This window comes from Leucoraja erinacea, chromosome 36 (genome assembly GCF_028641065.1).
Source record: "Leucoraja erinacea ecotype New England chromosome 36, Leri_hhj_1, whole genome shotgun sequence".
Lineage (NCBI taxonomy): Eukaryota > Metazoa > Chordata > Chondrichthyes > Rajiformes > Rajidae > Leucoraja > Leucoraja erinaceus.
In genome coordinates this window covers 4459898-4472525 of record NC_073412.1, presented here as the reverse complement: position 1 = coordinate 4472525, position 12628 = coordinate 4459898, and the positions used below count along the sequence as shown (strand labels likewise).

Sequence of the window (12628 nt, the reverse complement as noted above, 5' to 3'; positions counted from 1 at the left end):
CTTAAATATAGCCAATGAACTGTGGCCTCAACTACCCTCTGTGGCAGAGAGTTCCAGAGATTCACCACTCTCTGTGTGAAAAATTTGTTGTACATGGTTCATGTTACAATGACAATAAAGAAACTATTCTATTCTAAAAAAAAAAGTTCTTCTCATCTCGGTTTTAAAGGATTTCCCCCTTATCCTTAAGCTGTGACCGTTTGTCCTGGACTTCCCCAACATCGGGAACAATCTTCCTGCATCTAGCCTGGCCAACCCCGTAAGAATGTTGTAAGTTTCTATAAGATCCCCTCTCAATCTCCTAAATTCTAGAGAGTATAAACCAAGTCTATCCAGTCTATGCAAAGTACAACAGCTATCTATTTTGCAACTCAAATGTACTTTTCATTCATGTTTCTTTTCGAAAGGTTATTTGAAAAAGTATTGTCATGTCTGAAAAATATCTGCTTCACTAGGATGTTGCCAGGATGTGAGGGCCTGAGCTATGGGGAGAGGGATCAGTCTGAAGAAGGGTTTTGCCCCGAAATGTTGCCTATTTCGCTAGATTGCAGGAAAAAGTATTGGGGGAGTGCAGAACCAAGGGTCACAGTTTAAGATAGACAAAAGTGCTGGAGAAACTCAGCGGGTGCAGCAGCATCTATGGAGCGAAGGAAATAGGCAACGTTTCAGGTCGAAACCCGAAAGGGTTTCGACCCGAAACGTTGCCTATTTCCTTCAGGGTTTCGTCCCGAAACGTTACCTATTTCCTTCGCTCCATAGATGCTGCTGCACCCGCTGAGTTTCTCCAGCACTTTTGTCTACCTTCGATTTTCCAGCATCTGCAGTTCCTTCTTAAACCCCAACAGAATCAGTCTGAAGAAGGGTCTTGACCCAAAGCATCACCTAGCCACGTTCTCCAGAGATGCTGCCTGACCCGCTGAGTTACTCAAGCATTTTTGTCTACCCAGGCTAGGACTTTATTACTTAGAGCTTGGGAGGATAAGGGGTGATCTTATAGAGGTGCATAAAACCGCGAGGGGATAAATACAGAGTCTTTTACCCAGAGTAGGGGAATCGGAAGCAGAGGACATGGGTTTAACATGAGAGAGGAAATATTTAATGCAAACCTGGGAGGAAACCTTTGCACACAGGTGGTGGGTGTAAGGACATATAATGCGGGTGCATTGACAGGAAAGGTTTAGATTGGAACGATTTAGAGGGATTTAAGAAAGATTTAGAGGGATTTAGGCCAAATGCTGCCAAATATGTCTAACATAGATAGGCCATCTTGGTTAGCATGGACATGTTGGGCTGAAGGGCCTGCTTTCATGCTCTATGGCTTAATGACTCTACAATATGTAAAGCAAAATGGATGAGGTGAAACAACTTGCCGTGAGATCTTGGAGACGCAATTGCCCGCTGCTCCTGTGGAGAAAACATGAGATCCGTATTAGTCAGAGAGGTTTCAACCTTCACAGATTTGACACAGATCAAACATAATGTGCATTAGCTCTTTCTTTTCCGGGTAGTGTAGTTGTTCTCTTTTGTAGTTGATTTTTAGAATCTTATCTTTGACACCACCAATTAGATCAGCACAAACCATCTCAAGTTAGTTTGTGTTTCTGCCGCTACCACCCTTTCAACAAGCAAGTTCCAGAACGCTAACAGCCTCTGGGAGACTTTTTTTCCCCTCACCTAATTGTTCTATCAATTGTATCTTCAGTTACACAGTTTAAGGATAAGGGGGAAATCTTTTAGGACCGAGATGTCTTTTAAGGATAAGGATAAGGATAAGGATAAGGATGGCCCTTGTGGCTAAGGGGATCAGGGGGTATGGAGAGAAGGCAGGTACGGGATACTGAGTTGGATGATCAGCCATGATCATATTGAATGGCGGTGCAGGCTCGAAGGGCCGAATGGCCTACTCCTGCACCTAATTTCTATGTTTCTATGTTTCTAGGATAAGGGGGAAATCTTTTAGGACCGAATTGGATAGTTATATGGACGGGAAGGGAATGGAAGGTTATGGTCTGAGCGCAGGTATATGGGACTAGGGGAGATTATGTGTTCGGCACGGACTAGAAGGGTCGAGATGGCCTGTTTCCGTGCTGTAATTGTTATATGATTATATGGTTATATGGTTATATGAGATGAGGAAAACATTTTTCACACAGAGAGTGGTGGATCTCTGGAATTCTCTGCCACAGAAGGTAGTTGAGGCCACAGTTCATTGGCTATATTTAAGAGGGAGTTAGATGTGGCCCTTGTGGCTAAAGGGATCAGGGGGTATGGAGAGAAGGCAGGGATGGGATACTGAATTGGATGATCAGCCATGATCATATTGAATGGCGATGCAGGCTCGAAGGGCCGAATGGCCTCTACTCCTGCACCTATTTTCTATGTTTCTGTTTCTACATTTTTTGACCCTTCATGTTTTAATCTTAATTCATGGGCCTGTCCCACTTACGCGACTTTTTCGGCAACTGCCGGCACCCGTCATAGGCCGTTGCAGGTTGCCGAAAATTTCCAACGTGTTGAAAATCCAGCGGCAACCAGAAAAACGCCACGACTCATTGGGCGACTGAGGGGACGACTCACGGCCATACAGGCGACATGTCGCGGGGTGAAGCCTGTATGGTCGTGAGTAGTCGCCCAAAGAGTCGTACCTTGTTCTGGTCTCCACTGGGTTTTCAACATGTTGAAAAAATTCGGCGATCTGCAACGACCTACGATGGATGCCGGCAATCCCCGAAAAAGTCGCATAAGTGGGACAGGCCCATTAGTCTTTCAGCCTTTTCTGTCCAATCTTTCCTCATAGAATATATTTTCCAATCCCAGCAATATCTATATTAATTTTCTCCATTCCCTTTCCTGTACAAACACTCCTTTCCTGTGATGTTGTTACCGGAATTGTACTCAAGCTGTGGTCTAGATAGTGATAAACAGTTATAGCACAGTTTGGATATTCTCTATTCAGGCTAATAAATGAAAGCATTGCATCGGCATTCATAGAAACATAGAAACATAGAAAATGGGTGCAGGAGTAGGGCCATTCGGCCCTTCGAGCCTGCACCGCCATTCAATATGATCATGGCTGATCATCCAACTCAGTATCCCATCCCTGCCTTCTCTCCATACCCCCTGATCCCCTTAGCCACAAGGGCCACATCTAACTCCCTCTTAAATATAGCCAATGAACTGGCCTCAACTACCCTCTGTGGCAGAGAGTTCCAGAGATTCACCACTCTCTGTGTGAAAAAAGTTCTTCTCATCTCGGTTTTAAAGGATTTCCCCCTTATCCTTAAGCTGTGACCCCTTGTCCTGGACTTCCCTAACATCGGGAACAATCTTCCTGCATCTAGCCTGTCCAACCCCTTAAGAATTTTGTAAGTTTCTATAAGATCCCCTCTCAATCTCCTAAATTCTAGAGAGTATAAACCAAGTCTATCCAGTCTTTCTTCATAAGACAGTCCTGACATCCCAGGAATCAGTCTGGTGAAACCGTTTTCTGCACTCCCTCTATGGCAATAATGTCCTTCCTTTCCTTGCCTTTACTGCCATGCACCTCTCCAAATACAATCATTCACCCTTCTAAAGTGGTAGCTGTGTGGAATGAGCTTCCAGTGAAGGTGGTGGAGGCAGGTTTGTTTTTATCATTTAAAAATAAATTGGATAGTTATATGGATGGGAAGGGAATGGAGGGTTATGGTCTGAGCGCAGGTATATGGGACTAGGGGAGATTATGTGTTCGGCATGGACTAGAAGGGTCGAGATGGCCTGTTTCCGTGCTGTAATTGTTATATGGTTATATGGTTATATGGTTAAAGATAGACACAAAATGCTGGAGTAACTCAGCACGACAGGCAGCATCTCTGGAGAGAAGGAATAGGTGACGTTTCAGGTCGAGACTCTTCTTCAGACTGATGTCGTGGGGGGAGGGAGATAGATAGAATTCACCCTTCTGTCTAGTTTAGCTTCGAGATACAACTTAAAATGTGGATTGCAAGTATGTTGGACACCGCTCATCTTGAGGAAATGCGATTCCTCCTAATGGATAAATCAGACCAATTCATAACGAGTTGGTCTCCATTCGTCGTTTTTTTGGAATCAAATGGTGCAACACAATTGTAAAAAATAACTGTTTCAGGACTGGACGAGGGTTGGTCAAGATTATAAATAATGATCACCTTTTCTTTTTTATTTTATTTTCTTTTCTCTATTTTCTCTCTCAACTTTCTTCATTTACTCGTTTTCTTTCTTCACACACTATATATTTCACATCTTTCTATCCTTTACTATCTAACTTCTTTTTCTTATTCTAATCTTTTTTCAATGTAACAAAAAAAAAAAGAAGTTGTACATAAAATGTATTATGAAAATATATATTAGGCACTTTGGTGCCATATGACTGCACTTACTTCTAATAAAATAAAATATTAAAAAAAAAAAAAAAAAAAGAGATACAGCGTGGAAACAGGCCCTTCGGTCCACCGCATCCATGCCGTCCACCAACCACCCGTACACTAGTTCTTTTGCATCTTACAGGCAATTTACAGATGCCAATTAACCTACAAACCCGCACGTCTTTGAAGTGTGGGAGGAATGTGGAGCACCCTGAAAAAACACAATGTCACGGGGAGAACGTGTGAACTCCACACAGGCAGCAGCCGTGGTCAGGATTGTTCCCGGGTCTCTGGCGCTGTGCCATCCTGTAGATGTGACAGTACTTGCCATGTTACGGCCAAACAGGCCGTCTGTTATCCTGCCATTTAATACTTTCCTCCTTGCCATCAACCATGCAGACAAATATTGCGCTATCTGCCTACTTGTTTCAGCCCTTTATGTTCAGATACAATTCACATTACCGTCCCCATATCATGTAATATCTGTGTTTTACACAGCACACGTACAGCACCAGAGACCCGGGTTCGATCCTGACCAAAGCTGCTGCCGGTGTGGAGTTTGCACGTTCTCCCCGTGTGTTTTCTCCGGGTGCTCCATTGACAATTCCTTTCATCTCAACGGCTGCTGAATCAATTGTCACTTCAGCAAGACCATATAACCATATAACAATTACAGCATGGAAACAGGCCATCTCGACCCTTCTAGTCCGTGCCGAACACATATTCTCCCCTAGTCCCATATACCTGCGCTCAGACCATAACCCTCCATTCTCTTCCCATCCATATAACTATCCAATTTATTTTTAAATGATAAAAACGAACCTACCACCTTCACTGGAAGCTCATTCCACACAGCTACCACTCTCTGAGTAAAGAAGTTCCCCCTCATGTTACCCCTAAACTTCAGTCCCTTAATTCGATGTCATGTCCCCTTGTTTTTGAATCTTCCCTACTCTCAGTGGGAAAAGCTTTTCCACGTCAACTCTGTCTATCCCTCTCATCATTTTTAAAACCTCTATCAAGTCCCCCCTTAACCTTCTGCGCTCCAAAGAATAAGGCTCTAACTTGTTCAACCTTTCTCTGTAAGACGAAGAATGCTTACCCACCACAATAATCTACAAATACAATGCAAGGTATAAAAGGGGACAAAGTTACCAGTCTCAAATCTCCCGCTGCGTGGAGCACAACCGACAGATTCTCTTGCAGTGCCATTCCCAGCTTCACGGTCTGCAATCAAAAGGTAATCAATAGTCGTCTGTAAGTGGGCAGCCTTGTTCAGGAGAATTTAAAAGCAGTTATCCAACTGATCAATCACTCTGTCAATATTGGGCATTCTTTGTCTCTATTTGGAGAACTTGCTGTTCTATTTACTCATTCTATTTATTATGGCAATACAAATGTTCATTGGTCACATTTCTGTGCAAGCAACAAACTGCTGAATTCTCACAATTCAGTTAACTCTTGCTGTCTCCTCCCCGTCCTACCTCCCCCTCTGCCCTCGGGTTCCTCCTCCTCCTTTTTCCTTTCTTCTCCCTGCCCCCATACCCCCCCCCCCCCCCCCCCCCCCCCCCCCCCCCCCCCCCCCCACCACCCCCACCACCCCCCTACCCCCTATCTGTCTGAAGAAGGGTTTCGGCCCGAAACGTTGCCAGATTTTTTGTGTCTATCTTTGGTTTAAACCAGCATCTGCTGTTCCTTCCTGCAGATGAATACAAAAGCAATTGGTTAGGTGAGGTGGCTCAGCAAGGTAAACAGGTACACAAAAATGCTGGAGAAACTCAGCGGGTGCAGCAGCATCTATGGAGCGAAGGAAATTGGTGACGTTTCGGGCCGAAACCCTGAAGGAAATAGGCAACGTTTCGGGCCGAAACCCTGAAGGAAATAGGCAACGTTTCGGGTCGAAACCCTGACGGAAATAGGTAACGTTTCGGGTCGAAACCCTTCCGGGTTTCGGCCCGAAACGTTGCCTATTTCCTTCACTCCATAGATGCTGCTGCACCCGCTGAGTTTCTCCAGCATTTTTGTGTACCTTCGATTTTCCAGCATCTGCAGTTCCCTCTTTAACAAACTGCTGAAGGAACTCGGTGGATCAGGCAGTATCTGTGGAGTGACAGGACCGATGGCATTTTGGTTGGGGCTCTGCTTTGTTCCATGTGCATCGACTCAAACTGGTGGTGGATCCCACCTGTAATATTATCTATCCTTTTCCGTCACAGATGCCTCCTGTCCAGCTGAGTTATCCAGCAATATGTATGCTCATGCCTCTCATCAAATTTCTGTATCATAGAAACATAGAAAATAGGTGCAGGAGTAGGCCATTCGGCCCTTCGAGCCTGCACCGCCATTCAATATGATCATGGCTGATCATCCAACTCAGTATCCCCATCCCTGCCTTCTCTCCATACCCCCTGATCCCTTTAGCCACAAGGGCCACATCTAACTCCCTCTTAAATATAGCCAATGAACTGGCCTCAACTACCTTCTGTGGCAGTGAATTCCAGAGATTCACCACTCTCTGTGTGAAAAATGTTTTCCTCATCTCGGTCCTAAAAGATTTCCCCCTTAACCTTAAACTGTGACCCCTTGTTCTGGACTTCCCCAACATCGGGAACAATCTTCCTGCATCTAGCCTGTCCAACCCCTTAAGAATTTTGTAAGTGTCTATAAGATCCCCCCCTCAATCTTCTAAATTCTAGCGAGTACAAACCGAGTCTATCCAGACTTTTACACATGGGAAACCAAAGGGCAGGTAGATGTCCTTGTTTAAGGAGAAATGTATTGAATTGGATGATGAGGTTTTCATGAGGAATGATTAAACAACTCAGGTTTTAGTTTATTTTGGAGATGTATGCCCTTCACCTACCGAGTCCGTGCCGACCAACAATCACTTATACACTGGTTCTATCCTACACACCAGGGACAATTTGCAGAAGCCAATTAACCTACAAACCTGGACATCCTTGGAATATGGGGGGAAATCCACGTTGTCCCAGGGAGAGTTTGCAATCTCTGTACAGACTGCATGTATAGTCAGGATCAAACCCAGGTCTCTGGCCCTGTAAGGCAGCAACTCTACAGCTGCATAACTGCGCCATCCGCAATGCGGTGTTCATTGGGGAATAGATGAGCGAGAGATGATTTTACTGAAGTGTACAAGATGAAGTGGTGATGGTTGAGAGCTTCAAGTTCCTAGGTGTCAATATCACCAACAATCTGATCTGGCCCAACCATATTAACGATACAGCCAAGAAAGCACACCAACAACGCGACTGCCTCAGAAGGCTACAAAAATTTAGCATGTACCAAATGGCATTTACAAATTTCTACAGATGCAACATCCAGTGGGCGGCACGACTCACGTCGCAGCGACCTCTGCAGTCCGTCTGTCTTTTTATTATTTTTTGTCTTGTTTCAATGTAGTTTTTTTTTTTTTTTGACGGGGTGTGTGTGTGGGGGGCGGGAAACTTTTAAAATCTTTCCCCTGCACGGAGAACCCGACCTTTTCCTTGTCGGGTCTCCGTTATCGTTGGGGCCGAGCACCGTGGAGCGGCCTCCAGCAGGAACGACCTGGAGCTCCAGTCGCGGAGCTGCGGAGCTACTCACCATCGCGGAGCTGGCCGAGTTCGGAGTGGGAGGAGCGGTGGTGGCGCGCTGCTGCAACCCGACCCCCGGAGATTCGGAGGCTCCAACCGCAGGTCCGGTGGACAGGAACACCGGGAGCTCGCAGGTCCCTGCTGGGAGACCGCTTTTCTGGGCTTCCGCAACGGCGACTTCACCCGCCCGAGTTGCGGGGTTGAAGAGTACCTGGAGCGGGGCCTGACATCACCGCCCCGCGTGGCTTCAACGGCAGTGGGACTTTGCTAGCGCCCACCAGGGGTTCCAACAACAAGACCCGGAGCGCGGCCTTGCATCACCCGGCGCGGCGTTAATGGCCACGGGACAATTGCCATCGCCCGCCGGGGGCTTTGACTGTGACATCGGGAGGGGAATGGGGAGTGCAGGGGAGGGATAAGTTTTTGCCTTCCATCACAGCGAGGAGGAGATGCGCAGTGATGGATGTCTGTGTAAATTGTGTTGTGTCTTGGGTCTTTTTCTTGTGTGTATGATTGCAGAAACAACATTTCATTTGAACCTCGATGAGGTTCAAATGACAAATAAAATTGTATTGTATTGTAGAACGCAAGGAATGACAGCTATTCTGCATGTAATTGCAGAAAGTCGTTGATACAGCCCAGTCCATCAGGCGGTCACGGTGGCGCAGCAGTAGAGTTGCTGCCTTACAGCGAATGCAGCGCCGGAGACCCGGGTTCGATCCCGACTGCGGTCTGTACGGAATTGTACAAATTGTCCCTAGGTCGGTGCAGGGTAGTGTTAATGTGCGGGGAGCGCTGGTCGGTGCAGACCCAGTGTATCTCTTGGTTCTTGGTTTCTTGGTCGTCCAAAATATTCCAAATTGGAGGTGGTGGGAGGGAGGACTTAAGCCAGAAATAGTTTTTGGGAAGAAAGAACTACCTTAAATGTAGTTGCATCTGGTTAGGTAACTATAGTTGGGTGGAGATTATTCTATGCTTTAATTGTGCGGGGGAAGAACGAATTGCTGTACACATCTGTCTTTGTAGCTGGGATCACAAATTGGATCGAATACCCTCGTCTGCTCCTAATTGGTTTGGGTTTGGTGTAGGTCTTGTAGTCTATGTCGAGCTGACCATTTAACATTTTGTAAAAACAGGTCAAACGGTGAGCTTCACGTCTGTCTGTTCCACCCCGACCAGTGAATTCAGAAGTTTGGTGACACTCGCTTCTCTCTCTCATAGGTGTTAGTAACAAATCGAGCTGCCTGTCTTTGGACACGTTCGATGGAAGAAATGTTTTTATTTGTATATGGGTCCCATGCTGCAACTGCGTAGTCCAAATGAGGTCTAACGGGGGTGAAGTATAGCTTCTCCTTGACAGAAGTTGAACAATGATGAAAGTTGTGCTGCTCAGAAAATTTAGGACACTTGTTGCTTTCTAAACTAAACTCAAACTAAACAAACCGGTCTCCACCCGCCCATCAACTCCATCTACACTTCCTACTGACTTAGGAAAGCAGCCAACATAATCTGTTAAATGCCCTGACATTCTTCTCACCACCCCCATAAATCAAAAACATGCAAATGTTTGAAAGCACATACCCTCAGACACAAGAACAGTCGCTATCCTTTGGCACAATGTATCTCACTGCAGCTCTTGCACCTTGTTTGTATCACCCGATGTACTTGTGTTAGGATCAGCCCAGATTTACATGCGAGCCAAGTTTTGACTGCATCACATTACATGTGATCATAATAAACCAATAGCAATACTAAATCAACATCCACCTCCAAAGCTAAAACATTATTAACTCTGGGTAATTTAATATAATAAATATCATTGTTGGTGCGGTTTCACATCTGTAACAGAGTCTATGTAGTAGAGCCAATTTTCCAAAGATTTTTAATTAACTACACGTGTCTATACTGTTTTATTGTCCTCCTCAAATTGTTCCCTGTCCCTGGAGGTAGGAGTTTCCGGTGATAGGTTTGGGAAAGTGCGATGTTGAGTTTCAATTACTTAGTACATTGGCTGTGCTGTTACCATGGGGGAGATCAAGTGAAATTGAATCTCTAGAACCCTGTCCCCAGTGTTCTGTTTGCAAATCCCAGGGAATCGCAGCTGTGTCATGATAAGGTGCTCTGTAACGAGGGCTGGTACTGCCTGCTACAACCTAGACCACAAGGTGCCAATTGACATAGGTGACTGACTGGATTCTACAAAGAGAAGACACGCCAGTCAATAGACTTCCGTGTTGTGTCTTGGTGGGGGAAAGAAAAGACCAAACCCCTTATTTTTCCAAAACAATCACATGTGTCTGACACAAAACTAAAACAAATTGAATGCTTTGGCTCACAAAAATGCTGGAGAAACTCAGCGGGTGCAGCAGCATCTATGGAGCGAAGGAAATAGGCAACGTTTCGGGCCGAAACCCGGAAGGGTTTCGACCCGAAACGTTACCTATTTCCGTCAGGGTTTCGACTCGAAACGTTGCCTATTTCCTTCGGGGTTTCGGCCCGAAACGTTGCCTATTTCCTTCGCTCCATAGATGCTGCTGCACCCGCTGAGTTTCTCCAGCATTTTTGTGTACCTGTTTACCTTGCTGAGCCACCTCACCTAACCAATTGCTTTTGTATTCATCTGCAGGAAGATTCAGATTCAGAACTGCAGAAGGAACTGCAGATGCTGGTTTAAACCAAAGATAGACACAAAAAATCTGGTGTAACTTAGTGGGTCAGATAGCATCTCTGGAGAAAAGGAATAGGTGACGTTTCTGAAGTCTCTCCAGCATTTTTGTGTACCTTCGATTTTCCAGCATCTGCAGTTCCTTCTTAAACATAAATGCTTTGGTTGCCTGATTTCTCTTAAGAAAAAAATTGTTTATGCCGTAACTACTTAAAGGAATACTTATATATGCTGGAGGCACTACTAGTAAACTCATGCAATATTTTTATAAGCCACACTCCCCTTTTGGCTTTCACCATTTCTTTACTACCACAAGTTCATTGTGTTGATTTAGCTGAACATATTAGGTTATTCTTTAACATGGCTTTGTGCTATTTCATAGCAAACATTTGATTATCATATGTGACAAATAATCTGCAGATTATCACATTTATCTCTGAATATTTAAATTAGATTCTTTTGTTGATATGGAATGTCTCAATTTCTAATTCATAATCTCAACATAAAAGCGCATTTTTCTTACTCAAATGTATTTATCTCCATTTAGCAGAAAGAGACTATTCTGATTAATTACATGTCACACAAACACACACTCACTCACACATACATGATTGATGATGTTCAAACACCAAGTCATTAGCTTGCACACTGCTGGGCACAACTTGGGTTCTGGTTGTTGTTTTGCATGTTCAGCAGTTGGTATGCAAAGGTTACAATACATTTCATTGCACAAGATCACATTGCCCTGACTTGTCCCACCACATCATTGCTAAACCTGCCTAACTCGATGAACAGAATAATATTTACCTAAAGGTTGCTCCGAACTACAGTTCATAGTAAAATTATCCATGGCCATTGAGATGGATGAAGTTCCACCTCTGTCACCAACATAAAATCCACTTTAGTCATAGAGTGATACAGTGTGGAAACAGGCCCTTTAGCCCAACTTGCCCACACTGGCCAACATGTCCCAGCTACACACAAAATGCTGGAGTAACTCAGCGGGACAGGCAGCATCTCTGGAGAGAAGGAATGGGTGACGTTTTGGGTCGAGACCTTTCTTCAGACCACAGCCATGTTCCGGCTTCACTAGTCCCACCTGTTTGTGTTTGGACCACATCCCTCCAAACTTGTCCTATCCATGTACCTGCCTGTTTCTTAAACATTGGGATAGTCCCAGCCTCAACTACCTCCTCTGGCAGCTTGTTCCATACATTTTCCTCAGTTTAAATTTGTATGCAGACCACCTGATGACTGGAGGTTTCTTGGTAAATATTTTCATGTTCCAAGCTCAAAAGAGAAATCATTTCCATGACTTAACCCAACAACATGCCTCATCCTTATGGTCATTAACAAAGGCATTCCAGCTATCTATGTTGTAGGAAGGAATCTATGTGTCTATATAAATGGGCATTACTAATAACCATATAACAATTACAGCACGGAAACAGGCCGTCTCGGCCCTACAAGTCCGTGCCGAACAACTTTTTTTTCCCTTAGTCCCACCTGCCTGCACTCATACCATAACCCTCCATTCCCTTCTCATCCATATGCCTATCCAATTTATTTTTAAATGATACCAATGAACCTGCCTCCACCACTTCCACTGGAAGCTCATTCCACACCGCTACCACTCTCTGAGTAAAGAAGTTCCCCCTCATATTACCCCTAAACCTCTGTCCCTTAATTCTGAAGTCATGTCCTCTCGTTTGAATCTTCCCTATTCTCAAAGGGAAAAGCTTGTCCACATCAACTCTGTCTATCCCTCTCATCATTTTAAAGACCTCTATCAAGTCCCCCCTTAACCTTGTGCGCTCCAGAGAATAAAGACCTCACTTTTTCAACCTATCTCTGTAACTTAGTTGTTGATTACTCCGATTCATCACTCTCTTATTCCCTTCTTCTTTTTAATTCATTCATGAGATTTAGGTCGTAGGGATAGAAGTTCTTGCCATTTTCATTTACCATTATTAGAAGACAATGTACTT

The 12628-nt window shown here is 44.7% G+C and overlaps 1 protein-coding gene across 2 annotated transcripts in view; it reads right to left on the bottom strand.

The window, feature by feature from the left end:
- The window catches only part of LOC129713463 (sorbitol dehydrogenase-like), a 33906-nt gene extending 22614 nt beyond the window's left edge, over positions 1 to 11292 (bottom strand). The window contains exons 1-3 of one of the 2 annotated variants that reach the window (XM_055662508.1): positions 11248 to 11292; positions 5538 to 5609; positions 1371 to 1404 (exon numbers count right to left, since the gene is read on the bottom strand). In XM_055662508.1, coding sequence (XP_055518483.1) covers positions 1371 to 1404; positions 5538 to 5609; positions 11248 to 11277 — 136 coding nt within the window. In that variant the 5' untranslated portion in view covers positions 11278 to 11292. Of the gene's footprint in view, positions 1 to 1370; positions 1405 to 5537; positions 5610 to 9556; positions 9697 to 11247 lie in introns of those variants that run through there. The other variant, XM_055662509.1, reaches the window with a different exon arrangement.
- Positions 11293 to 12628: the final 1336 nt, after the last annotated feature.